This window comes from Galeopterus variegatus, unplaced genomic scaffold (assembly GCF_000696425.1).
Source record: "Galeopterus variegatus unplaced genomic scaffold, G_variegatus-3.0.2 Scaffold1997, whole genome shotgun sequence".
NCBI lineage: Eukaryota > Metazoa > Chordata > Mammalia > Dermoptera > Cynocephalidae > Galeopterus > Galeopterus variegatus.
The window spans coordinates 220,176-233,200 of record NW_007728108.1 but is presented as its reverse complement, the minus strand read 5'-3'; the positions used below and the strand labels follow the sequence as shown (position 1 = coordinate 233,200).

The 13,025-nt window shown below is 44.1% G+C and overlaps 1 protein-coding gene across 1 annotated transcript in view; it reads right to left on the bottom strand.

The window, feature by feature from the left end:
• Nucleotides 1-12,808, bottom strand: part of ZNF496 (zinc finger protein 496) — a 33,770-nt gene extending 20,962 nt beyond the window's left edge. Inside the window, exons 1-5 of the mRNA XM_008579969.1 lie at nucleotides 12,664-12,808; nucleotides 11,170-11,280; nucleotides 10,402-10,828; nucleotides 9,820-10,009; nucleotides 4,808-4,881 (exon numbers count right to left, since the gene is read on the bottom strand). Of these exons, the coding sequence (XP_008578191.1) occupies nucleotides 4,808-4,881; nucleotides 9,820-10,009; nucleotides 10,402-10,791 (654 nt within the window). The 5' untranslated portion in view covers nucleotides 10,792-10,828; nucleotides 11,170-11,280; nucleotides 12,664-12,808. The remainder of the gene's footprint in view (nucleotides 1-4,807; nucleotides 4,882-9,819; nucleotides 10,010-10,401; nucleotides 10,829-11,169; nucleotides 11,281-12,663) is intronic.
• Nucleotides 12,809-13,025: the final 217 nt, after the last annotated feature.

Sequence of the window (13,025 nt, the reverse complement as noted above, 5' to 3'; positions counted from 1 at the left end):
AAATAATAACAAATCAAATTCTGCAATATATAAATAGCAGTTTACACCATGACAAGGGGTTTGTTCCAGGAATGCAAGACTGGTTCAATAATTAAAAAAAAAAAAAAAACAAAACTGATTAATGTAATCTACAGTATTAACAGGTTAAAGAAGAAAATTCACATGATATCAACTGAATCATAAAATTCAACACGCACACATAATAAAAATTTTCAGAAAAATAGGAATTGAGGAACTTCCTTAACTTGATCTAAGAGAATTTACCCAAAAACCTATACAGAAGGCACAAATTGGAAAGGAAGGAAGGGAGCTCTATGTATTTGCAGATGACATGATGACCTTGAAAAAAAAAAAAAAAAAAGAATCAGAGAAATCTATTTAAAAAAAATCCTCCTTGAACTCATATGTGAATTCAGCAAGGCCACAGAATAAAAAATATAGTAACAAAAACCATTACACTTCTATATACTAGAAACAAATATGCTGACATCAAAATTAAATATACAATACCATTCACAATTGCTCAAAAACTGAATTACTTAGGGATAAATCTAACAAATCACATACAGGAACTGTATGCTGAGAACTACACAACACTGATTAAAGAAATCAAAGAACTATATAAATGGAGAGGCATACTACATTCACAGATTGAAATTTACATTTACTATCAAGTTAGTAAAAATGTCAATGCTCCCTAAATTGAAATACAGGTTTAATAAAATTTCTATCAAAATCTCAGTGAGACTTTTCATAGATATGGACGAGATTATTCTAAAATTCATACAAAAAGGCAAAGGGATTAAAGTAGCTTAAATAATTTTGATGAAGAAATGGTAGGAATAAGTCTGTACAATTTCAAGACAACACATAGCTACAGTAATCAAAACTGTGTAGTATTAGTGGAAGCAAAGACATATAAATCAATGGAACAGAAGAGAGCATCCAGGAATAGACCCAAACAACTATGCCCAACTTTTTGACAAAGGTGCAAAAGCAATTCAATAGAGGAAAGACTGCCTTTTCAACAAATGGTACTGGAGCGACTGGACAAAAAAAAAACCTCAACCAAAGTCTCATTCATACTTTATACAAGTATAAATCATGGAATTAAAAGCAAATTGGATCACAGATAATGAACTGAAATGTATCATGAGCTTAAATGTAAAATGTATAACTATATAACTTTTCGAAGAAAACATAGGAGAAAATCTTTAGGGGCTAGGACTAGGCAAAAAAGCATGATCCTTAGAAGGAAAAATTGACAAATTGGACTTAATCCAAACTAAAAACTTCTGATTTGCTAAAAACCCCAGTAAGGGTATGGAAAAACAAGCTACAGAGTCGAAGAAAATATTTGCAAAACACTTATCCAACAAGGGATGAGTATCTAGAATACCTAAAGAGCTCTTAAAACTCAACAGTGGAAAAAGGAAAATGATCCAATTAGATCACTGGCAAAAGTCATGAAGAGGCAGTTCACAGAAGAGGATATAGAGATGGCAGACAAGAACTTGAAAAGATGTTCAACATCATTAGCCGTTATGGAAATGTAAACTTAAGCCAAAATGAGGTATCACTGCACACCTATCAGAATGGCTAAAAACGAAGGAACAAGAAACAGTAACACCACCAAATGCTGGCAAGGATGTGGAGAACGTAAATCACTCATACATTGCTGGTAGAAATGTAAGTGACACAGCCACTCTGGAATGTAGCAGTTTCTTGTAAAACTAAATATGCACTTTCCATACAACCCAACAATTGCAAACCTGGGCATTTATCCAAGAGAAATGAAGACTGATGTTCACACAAAAACCGTACATAAATGTTTATATCAGCTTTACATTATAAAGGCCCCAAGCTGGCAACCCAGATGTCCTTCGACAGGTGAATGGTTAAATGAAATGTGATACTTTTTTTTTTTTTTCCTTTTTTTTGTCCTTTTTACTGACCGGTAACGGGATCACAACCCTCAGTGTCGCGCCTGTACTGGGGACCGGCAACGGGATCGCAACCCTCGGTGTTGCGTCCGCACCGCGCTCAGCCAGTGAGCGGGAACCGGTCTCCACATGGGATCCGAACCCTCGGTGGGAGCGCCGCTGCACTCCCAAGCGGCGCATTCTCCAGTGCGCCACCGGGCCAGCCCGAAATGTGATACTTTTACACCATGAAATACTACTGTGCAATGAAAAGGAATGAACTACTGATACACACAGCAACGTGGATGGAGCGCCACAGAATTATGCTGAGTGAAAACAGCCAATCCCCAAAGATTACACATTGTATGAACCCATTTATGTGACATTCTCGAAATGACACCATTGTAGAGATGAAGAACAGAGTAGTGGTTGCCAAAGACTGATGGGAGGGTGAGAGTGGGAAAGACGTGGGTTGTTATAAAAGGCAACAGGTGGGATCCTTCTGTTGAAACAAATTTTCTGTATTTTGTATGTATCAATGTCAATATCCTGGTTGTGATACTGTATTGTATTTTTACAAGACAGATTTTTACTATATATTTTACCATTAACTATAAAAAGTTCAAGGGATCTCTCTTTGTTACTTCTTACAAATGTATGTGAATCTACAATTATCTAAAAAGAAAAAAGAAAAATGAAACTTTACAAGCACCCTTGTTCATAGCAGCATTATTCAGAATAGCCAAAATGTAGAAGCAACCTAAGTGTCCATCAGCAGGTGAATGGATAAACAACTGTGTTATATACATACAATGGAATATTATTCAACATTAACAAGAAAGGAAATTCTGTCACATGCTACAACATGGATGAACATTGAGGACATTATGCTGAATGAAATAAGACAGTCACAAAAAGACAAATACTGCCTGATTCCACTTACATGAAATATGTAGAGTCAAATTCATAGAGGCTGAAAGTAGAATGGGGGTTGCCAGGGGCTGGGGGAAAGGGGAAATGGGGAGTTACTGTTTAATGGGTGAGGAGTTTCCCATTTTGGGAAGGTGAAAAAGTTCTAGAGATTTGTTGCACAACAGTGTGAACAGACTTAACACTACTGAACTGTACACTTAAAAATGGTTAAGATGGAAAATTTTATGCTATGTGTGTTTTACCACAATGAAACAAAAATTTAAAAAAAAAAACTTTAAAAAGTAAGATCTACATGATGCTGACTTTTAGTGCACTGGGCAGAAACTATGTCTTCAACAGAGTGATAAAATAACACTGATTTATCAAAATCTATGTACTGTGTTCACTATGGCATTTAGTGGAGACACAGAGGAAATCAAAGATGAATATCAGACCTCATTAGGTATTAAATTCACAGCAACCCCTTGTGTGTTATGCTGGTTAAAAGTACTGATTTTAATAAGAAATATGGGTTTTACCTCATTTGCATCATTTGTGTTTTGCAATGGTCACATGGCACAGTAGATGCTGAAATGTATGTATTGAGCATCAGGGTACATGGGTGCATGCCGCAGCTTTGGCATAGCAGAAGGGCAAGAAAGAGACGTCCCCTGCCCCAGGTGACCTGCTGCCTTGGATTGAATGTCCCCCCAAAACTCGATCCCCACTGTGACAGTGTTAAGAAGGTGGGAAATGCTATGGTGGTAGTTGAAAGGTGGAGCCTTGAAGAGGTGATTAGATTGTGAGGACTGTACCCTCATGAATGGATTAATCCATTCCTGGAATAGTGGGCATGGTTCTGAAGGTTTTAAAAGGAGAGCATGTGAAAGTCTCTCTCTCTCTGCTTCTGCCATCTCACAATGTGATACCCTGTGTCTCTGAAGCCACCACAAAGGAAGACCCTCACTAGACGTGTTCCCTGGACTTTGTACTGCCCAGCCTTTGAAACTATAAGCAATACTTTTTTTTCTTACAAATTACCCAGTTCCAAGGATTTTGTTATGAGCAACAGAAACGGACTAATACACCTGGCTGACTCCTTCCCATCACTGGCCCTCCCTACTCCAAGTTAAAACTCATGTTGAAAAATCTGTGCAGAAGGCAAACTCTTCAGCTTCCTACATTCTGCTGAGACACGTTAATAGTGTGTCTACTGTTCTTCATACAACCTTCTATCAACTGGAAAAAAAATAAAACACATTCCACATCTCCACGAAGCCCACATTCTCGTGGGAGGAGATGATGCTGTAATGACTAAATATCATGCCAGCCAGTGGAAAGTGTTAGAAGGAAAGATGAAGGGGATATGGTCAGAAACCATGGCTAATAGCAGCAACTGGGCCAGAAAGAGATGAGTAAGAGACTTGCCAGACTAGCTTGCAGCTCTGAGTATGCAAACCTTTCATGGAAACATGAATGGGGAATGTGCCAAGGAAATTCACTAATAGCTCACCACACCGTTGTGATGGTACTGAAATTATCTGTGTTTTCTTCCCTCCACTTCCTAACATTTCTGAAATACAGCTACTGCTATGAGGATTTTTAAATTAAAAAAATCATATTTAATAAAAGAGCAGAGAGGCCTCCTTTATTCATAGAAAGGGATCCTAGAAATGCTGAAGGTGATTGATGTGGACTCAAGGGCATTCGTTTTCTGCCATCATTGTCTGCACAAGGTTTCCCAAAGGTGAAGGTGACCCGACAGTCAGCCCAGTGAGCAGCTAGGACTGTGAGGGATGGAAGAGAGATGGGGTGTCTTATAAGCTCATGTCCTGCCTGTTTTAGTTTTTCTGGCTAAGGCTGAATATCTTGTGTAGTAGACAGCAAGCTGGTTGGGGTCCTTGGAAAGCTGCCCTGTAGTGCACAGAGAGGCAAACGTGGGATTTTCCAGGACTCTTGTAGAAATCACTCACCTGAGGCAGCTGGAGGGTGGTCATCAGCTGTGCATCCCTCACACTCTCTTCTTGAAGAAAGGCATCTTGTGGAACTGCAAGAGATGGAAAAAGGGTGTCCCAAAGGGGGCCAGGCCTGGCAGTGACACCTCCTGAGTTCCCTGGGGCTCTTCTCCACTTCAACTTTGGCAAGCAAAGAAAACCACAAGAGAGACACCAACACAGAGCCATTTCGTGGCATTTTTTATAAAACCTCAGGTCTCTGTTCTCACCTATAAAATGAGGATTACAAAATGATGCCCATGCAAAGCACTTTGCACATTACAAGAGTTTCTGTTACTTTGTTTTCAGATACAACAATGGGGGCTAAAAGAGAGAATGCCTGGGTTCAAGTTGGCACTGCCAATAATTATTCGACTCCTGGCAGGCCCAGGGACCTCAGCTTTGTCATCTGAAATACAGGGAAAAAAAAGGTTAAAACTCTACCTAGTTGAGGTATCAATAAGGGCTGTTGGCAGTGAGAATCATTTTGGGACTCCAGCGTCATATAAATTTATACATTTAGTGTTGCTGACAATGCAGAGAAAAGAGAACACTTGTACAGTGTTGATGGGAATATAAATTAGTACAGCCATTATGTAAGATCATATGGAGGCTCCTTAAAAAATTAAACATGGAACTATCATATATTCCAGTGAATCCCACTTCTGTGTATATATTCAAAGGAACTGAAATCAGTATGTTGAAGAGGTATTTGCATTTCCATATTCACTGCAGCACTATTTACAATAGCCAATATATGGAAATAACCTTATATGGAAATAACCTAAGTGTCCACTGACAGATGAATGGATAAAGAAAATGTGGTGTACATACTCAACGGAATGCTACTCAGCCTTAATAAAGAAGGAAATCCTGTCATTTGTGACAACATGTATGAACCTGGAGAACACTACGCTAAGTGAAATAAGCTAGTCACAGAAAGACAAACACTATCTTATCTTGCTTATATGTGGAATTTCAAAAAAGTCCATCTCATAGAAGCAGAGAGTAGAGTGATGGTTATCAGAGGCTGGGATATGAAGAAATTGGGAAGATGTTGGTCATAGGACAGAAAATTTCAGTTAGGAGGAACAGGTTCAGGAGATAATATTGTACAACATGATGACTATAGTTAATAACAATGTATTATGTACTTGAAAATTGCCGAGTAAATTTTTTTAAAATTATTTTTTATTTTACTTTCACTGGATGGGTGGACAAAGTAGACCTTAAGTTGATAAGTATGTAAAGCAATGAATTAGCTTGATTTAGTTAGCTTGATTTAATTATTTCACAATGTATCCATATGTCAAAACATCACATTGTACACAATAAATATATACATTTTTTATTTGTCAATAAAAAGATTTTTTTTTAAAGTAAAGAATAGAGTTTTATCACTGTTAGGCACTCTTGGAAGAGCATTTGGAGCAGTGCCCTGACCACCATCATACAAAAGTGGCTTTGGAACCATCTCACCCTCTGTATCAGTCCGTTTTCTGTTGCTCGCAACAGAATACCTGAAACTGGGTAATTTATAAAGAAATTGAACTTATTTCTTACAGTTTTGAAAGCTGGGCAGTCCAAAGTCCAGGGGTGCATCTGGTGAGGGCCTTCTTCTTGGTGGGAGTCCCGTGGCGACCAGGGTATCATGTGGTGAGCATGGCGTGAGCAAGAGATCTAGCCTTCTCTCTTGCTCTCCTTATTCAGCCATCAGAACCACTCCCTGATAACCCATTAACCCATCATTCCATAAATGGATTAATCCATTCAAGAGGGCACAGTCCTCAGGATCCAATCACCTCTGAAGGCCCCACCTTTCAAGTATCATAATCAGATTTCCCACCTCTTAATACAGTTACAATGGGGATCAAATTTCCAACACATGAACTTTTGGGGGACATATTCAACCCATATCACCCTTCCTTACTCATGTTGTTTTTTTGGTAGCTGGCCAGGAGAGGGATCTGAACCCTGGACCTGGACCTTGGTGTTATCAGCACCACTCTCTAACCAACTGAGCTAATCAGTCAGTTCCTCTCTACCATGTTCTAATATTTTCTTTCCTCTGATCGGCAACTACGCCTTTTCAGGCTTCTGTAAGCAGTGAGCCTCACACCTGGCCAATGGTGCAGCTATGTAAAAATGAGCTTTGTGTTTCAAAAGGTGCTCCTTTTACAGGATAAGACTTGGAAAACTGCACCACAGTCTTTCAGTGTAGAGAAAAATCCTACAGGTTAACCCCAGGTAACATGTTAAGTCAATACCAATGCTAACATCAGAAACTAGTTTCCCTGACCTATCAGACCTGGGATGCAAAGTCTTTAGGAAAGAACAGGTGCAGGAGTAGATATTTGGAACAAAGGACTGGGAAAGCAGCCGATGCAGGTGGCAGTGACAATCTGGGTGTAAAGCAGCCTCTTTGCTGCCTGAAAGGGATGCTCGGGCTAGGTGGGTGAAGATTTGAGGAGGAAGTATTTTTTTATGTGCATGTTCAATCTTAAGGTTTATTTGTTCATCCTTTTTATTTTATTTACTTTCACCCCCCCAACTTTATTAAGGTATAACTGACAAATAAAAATTGTATATTTTGTGTGCAAAAACTGTACAATGTGATGTTATGACATATGCATACACTGTGGAATGATTAAATCAGGATAATTAACATATCCATCACCCAATATACTTGACATTTTTTTTTTTTTTTTGTCTTTTGTCCGTGTCTGGCAACGGATCGCAACCCTCAGTGTTGCCCCCGTACCGGACCGGGGACCGGCAACGGGATCGCAAGCCTCGGTGTTGCTCCCGCGCCTCGCTCAGCCAGTGAGCGGGAGCCGGTCTGTATGTGGGATCCGAACCCTCGGATGGGAGCGCCGCCGCGCTTCCCAAGCGGCGCACCATCCAGTGCGCCACCGAGCCGGCCCCATATACTTGACATTTTTTTGTGATGAGAACATTTAATACCTACTCTGAGCAATTTTTAAGTATACAATGCATTATTTTTAACTATAGTCACTATATATCTTCAGAATTTATTCATCCTAACTTTGTACCCTTTGACCAACATCTTGAGGAAGGGGTATTGTAATTCTGCTCCCTCCTGCCACCTTCTGGGAGATGGACGACAGCCCCACCTTACCTTTGGCCAGGATAAATGAATACAGGGACACTTTTGAGAATCACATTGGAAAACTCTAGTCCCTACATAAAATCCAGATTTTGTGGAAGATCTTCAAGAGTAGGAACTATATGGCTCTAACTGGTAGCTCATCCAATGATAAATTGCCCTAATGTTTAAGGTTTTCCAGATTGTTAACTCTCATCAAGTCTACTTTGTCTATTGATTGTTCCTTATGGAAATAAAGAGCTGACCCAAATCCCCTCCGTGGTTGCTGGCTTATCTCAGAACCTCACCAAGAAGCACCTACATAGGCTGTTTTGGTTCCTGAATCTCCTCCCACTCCTTCTGAGTATCTTCCTGTACTCCACGACAGGATCCCTCCTATGGCCGACCACTTCGTGCACAACTCAGACTACTTATACATGCATTTTTTTATTTGGGCAAGTGGCTGCTTCCCTTATGCCTGTTGTTATGGGCTGAATTGTGTACCCCTCAAATTCATATGCTGAAGTCCCAATCCCCAAGTACCTCAGAATGTGACTATATTTGGAGATAGGCTCTTTAGGTTAAAATGAGGTCTTTAGGCTGGGCCCTAAGCCAATATGACTGGTGTCCTTATAAGAAGAAATTGGGACACAGACACACAAAGGGAGGACCATGTGAGGACACAGCAAGAAGGCGGCAGTGTACAAGCCAAGGAGAGCTCAGGAGAACCAAATGTTGCTGTCAGCTTGGTCTCTGACTTGTAGACTCCAGAACTATGAGAGTAAATTTGTTATGTAAAGCTACCCAGTCTGTGGTACTTTGTTACGGCAGCTGAAACAAACTAACACAACTGTTCTGACTTTTAACCAAGGAGAGGTTGAAGAGTTTATTTGATTTGTACAGAAGTCAGTATAGTTTTGCACAGAGAAATTTAATAGGCTTTACTTATTTATTTACTGAGAAGCTTATTATAATGCCAAACACAACTTCTGCAAATCAAAAGAATGCATTCCTGGCTTCCCAAACTCTCTTCTTCCATGGGAACTATGGAGCGAACTGGCAAGTCCACCAAGACTCACACACATGCCACAGATTTCCTTCAGCATGAAGGTGCCACAACTTCCCATGATAATTACTTCAACTTAAACTTACGGGCCATTCAGGCCTTGCACTCAACATCTTACAAATTGTATCTCATTTAATCCTCAAAAAACGCAAAAAGGTAACTAATAGCTGTACCAGACAAAGGAAGAAACCAAGGCTTAGAGGGCTTACAAGCATGCCCAAGTTAATACCTAGAAATACAAAGTCAAGCTTTTCTGGTGACAAAACTACTTGCCTGTAGCCAACTGGGGCACTTTGTATAGATATTCAAAACCATACCTAGGTGACATTCAGGCCCCATACACTGAATATAACACCTTTTACCCTCCAAAGCATTTTTATATCTCCTTCCTGCATCATAATGATCCTGCAAGCAGGAGTTGTTTAGCCAAGGAAATAGAGGTTCTGAGAGACATGGCCATGCTCAGCTCATGCCATGGACCCTGGTGGTACAGTGACAGTCCCTGGCTGTCCCCAAACCAACAAAGCCCACAGAGATGTACCCTCAAAGAGATAAGGTGGCACAACCTTAAAGACACCTACCTACAGAAGAATTTCCTCTGGGAGGACCTAGCACTATGAAGAGGACAAACATTTTCATGAGATTCTGATTCAATCGCTCTAGGGAGGAATCTAGACCCTGATAATAGCTCACAGCTCCTCAGCGACGGGAGAATACTGCTGATATAAAGGGCCATCATCTTAACAAAAACCACTAAAAGCACAGGATGGGGTATGTAAGTCCCACTTCACCACTCCCATAGTCCCATGGGCTGCATACCTGGGTCCCCGCTGAGCTGGCCTGGCAGTCTGCCTGTGAGGCCCAGGCCCTGTGCCATGGCCATGGGCTGGATGTCTTGGCACTTTGTAAGGTTGCTTTGGGGTTCCCCTGGCAGCCGCTCTGGCTCCTGGTCCTGGTCTGGATGGCTGTCCCCATCGTCAATCACCACAGGGTCTTCAGAGTGCTTGAGCTGCAATCCCAGAGAGTTTTTCAGGGCTGGGTGGAGAGATCCCTAACCAGGGTCAGGCCAGTGGGATCTGCAAGGCACTGGGCAGAACCACCCCCCACTCCCTCCCTGGGCCTGCTGAGCACTAACTCCACAGCTGACCACAAAAGGCTCACCGGGGGCCTTGCACAGGGCTGTAAAGAGGGATGACACAATCATACTCAAATTAGGGCCTTTAGGGAGCGAAACTTGTTTTCTTAGGAAACCAAACTCTAGTCTGTGCCTAACCAAGGTACAAGGACTGAGACAGAATTCCTTAGCCTAGGACAGGGGATGCAAGACACCGCCAAAGCACGGGGGCACGGGGCTTCCCAGCCCCTTTCCCTCCCCATCCAGGCTCTACCCCCTCCGCTCACCCACTTCCAGGGTCTCCCCGGCTCCCGTTCCAGTGCCTCCACTGCGGCCACAGCCTGCTCGCCACTCTCAGGCTCCTGGGCCCGCACCCAGTTCTGTATCTCCCGGGGCAGGATGGTCAAGAACTGCTCCAACACCAGCAGCTCCAGGATCTGCTCCTTGGTGTGCCTCTCAGGCTGCAGCCAGCCCCGGCACAGGTCCCAGAGTCGGTGCAAGGCCTCCCGGGGGCCTGCTGCCTCCTGGTAGCGGAAACGGCGGAAGAGGCGACGGGAGGACTCAGGGCTGGGAAACTCCCCCTGGGGGCAAGGGTTCTCTCCAGGTGGGCTCCTCATTTTCCTGGGCTCCTCGCTTTCCTTCGGAGCCAAGACTCGAGGGCACAGGGCTGTGGGCATGATGGGATTTGATGGGGGTCAGCGGCAGAAGACGACCCTATTTCCAAACAGAAATCGCTGGCTTCAATGTTCTGGTCTTCTGCAGTCGTTTCTGGGGGGTGGTGACAGAGAAACTGACAAAAACCACAGGGACCAGCCCTTCGGAGAAGCCCTGGGAAATGTAAGAAGTGTCAATGTGGCTGGTCCTCACATGTGGGGACAGAGAGAAAGATACCCCCCTCACCAGTACCACTACATGTGAGTTTCCCTGAAGGGGTGACTGGATGAACAAGGCAGGAAATCTGGGAGAAGAGCGGTGGCATTTCAACATGACTTTGTTTTTTCAAGCATCCAGCAGGGCCACATGCAGGAAGAAACATAATCAAGACTCTCTGGTACCTTCGGTGGCCAGGTCCTACTGGAGAGGACCCAAGATGGACGTGCCAAGCGGGCCACTATCTTGAACCTTCGGAGCTGAAGTCCTTGCTCTTAAGACTTCTACAAACTGGGCTGGAAAGACAAAGACACATGCATGGGAAGAGCCCTCAAAGAGCATCAAGGAATGGAAAATCCACCCTGTTAGTGGTGGAGGACTGACCACCAGTGTTGTGTGCTGAATGGACAACAGAGCCAGAATAGGCCTTACCCAGCAGAACCTGCACTGGGAGGTAGGGGATAAAGCACAGGGAAAATGACTCCAGACAGATGGGGAAAGTCACAAGAGACAGCCACATGCAGTTTACCAGAGAGAAATAACACTATTTAAAAACAGTGCTTTCAGACTAGCCTTCTGCCCAACTAATTTGAATATGTAAACAGCAATGTTTAGCATATATTTAAAGATACCTTGACTTTCATCCTTGTCTCCACCCACTCTACTCTTGTTTTCTTCAAATCATGCTCAAGGCAATGGTACACACCTTATAGTCTTTCCTGGCTAGGGCACAGAGGGAAACACTCACCACACAGCTCTCAGCACTCGCTGAGCCCCTGGACACCACAGCCCACCATATCCCCATGGTAGGGCTCAGGGATCCCTACACCTCCAAGGCTGTGGTGCAGACGACCCAGCCAACACACACAGGGTGACAACAGAGAGACCAGCGGTTACTATTCACTGATCTGTACTTTGTAACACAGGGAAAGTGAAAGGGCAGGTGGAGACACACACAGTTCCCTCCTTATCCTCAGGCATGGCCACTGGACCTCCACACCCCCATCTGTCCGAGGTTCCCCAACATGGCAGCATCTTAACTTTCAACACCTCACAAGGTGAGGTCGCAGGTAGAGATGTAATGCCAGAAAAGCAACAAAGCAACTGAGTAGCACCAGAAAAACCCGTCTTCCGAACCCTTTGCTTCCAAAGTAAAGACATAACACAGACACTCATAAGGGGACTCTGAAGGCATTTGACTAGATGCATCACAGCTGTCCCACCACCAGATTCCCTTCCACGTCTGTTCGTGTATCTGGAACCTAATCTGGGCACCACCCGCTCTCCTCACCTGCCCCTCTCTGGACGCGCATCACACACCTGCAGGGTCACTGATTACTCAGGTCTGCACCCACGCTGGGGCTCCCAGCACCCCACCTTCAGCAGTCAGTTCCTACTGTGAGGCTGTCCACTGCGATTATCTCTAAGCAGACAGCCGCGTTCCTCTTTACCACCTCGGCACCTGGCGCGTAGGAGGCTCAGGAGGAGATTCCTGATGAATGAACTAACGTTAGTTAGTCACTGGAGGGTCCCCACAGGGGCGGGGCTTGCTTAAAGCAGTTCTCGGAGGAGGGACAGAGCAGGAGGGCATTTTAGGCCAGGGAGAGGGGGAAGCTTTCTCTCTCTCTCTCTCACACACACACACACGCCTCCGTTTTAACCCGCGCCGGGCTTCTCACCTCACAGCCTGCAACTCCTTCCCAGCGTCTAATTCAGATCCCTCCTACTGTGGCGGAAGTGCACGGCCGCAGCCCCTCATCCTTCCAGCCCGATCTCCCCGGGGTACTTGCTGAGGCGGGCTCTCTGCAAGGGCCCGACTCTGCCCTGGCCGGTCCGGACCCGGTCTCCCGATCATCCAGAAAACTACAACTTCGCTTGGGAGCAAATGGAGGCTCCTGAAAAATAATAATAGCGTTGCCTTATCTCCGGCCCGCACATTCGCGGACGCCCGGCTCCGGGCGGGGAGGCGACGCCGTTGGAGGCCAGGGCTTGGGACTCGGAGACCCAGGCCCGGGGCGCGCGGGGCGTGCGGGCCGCGAGG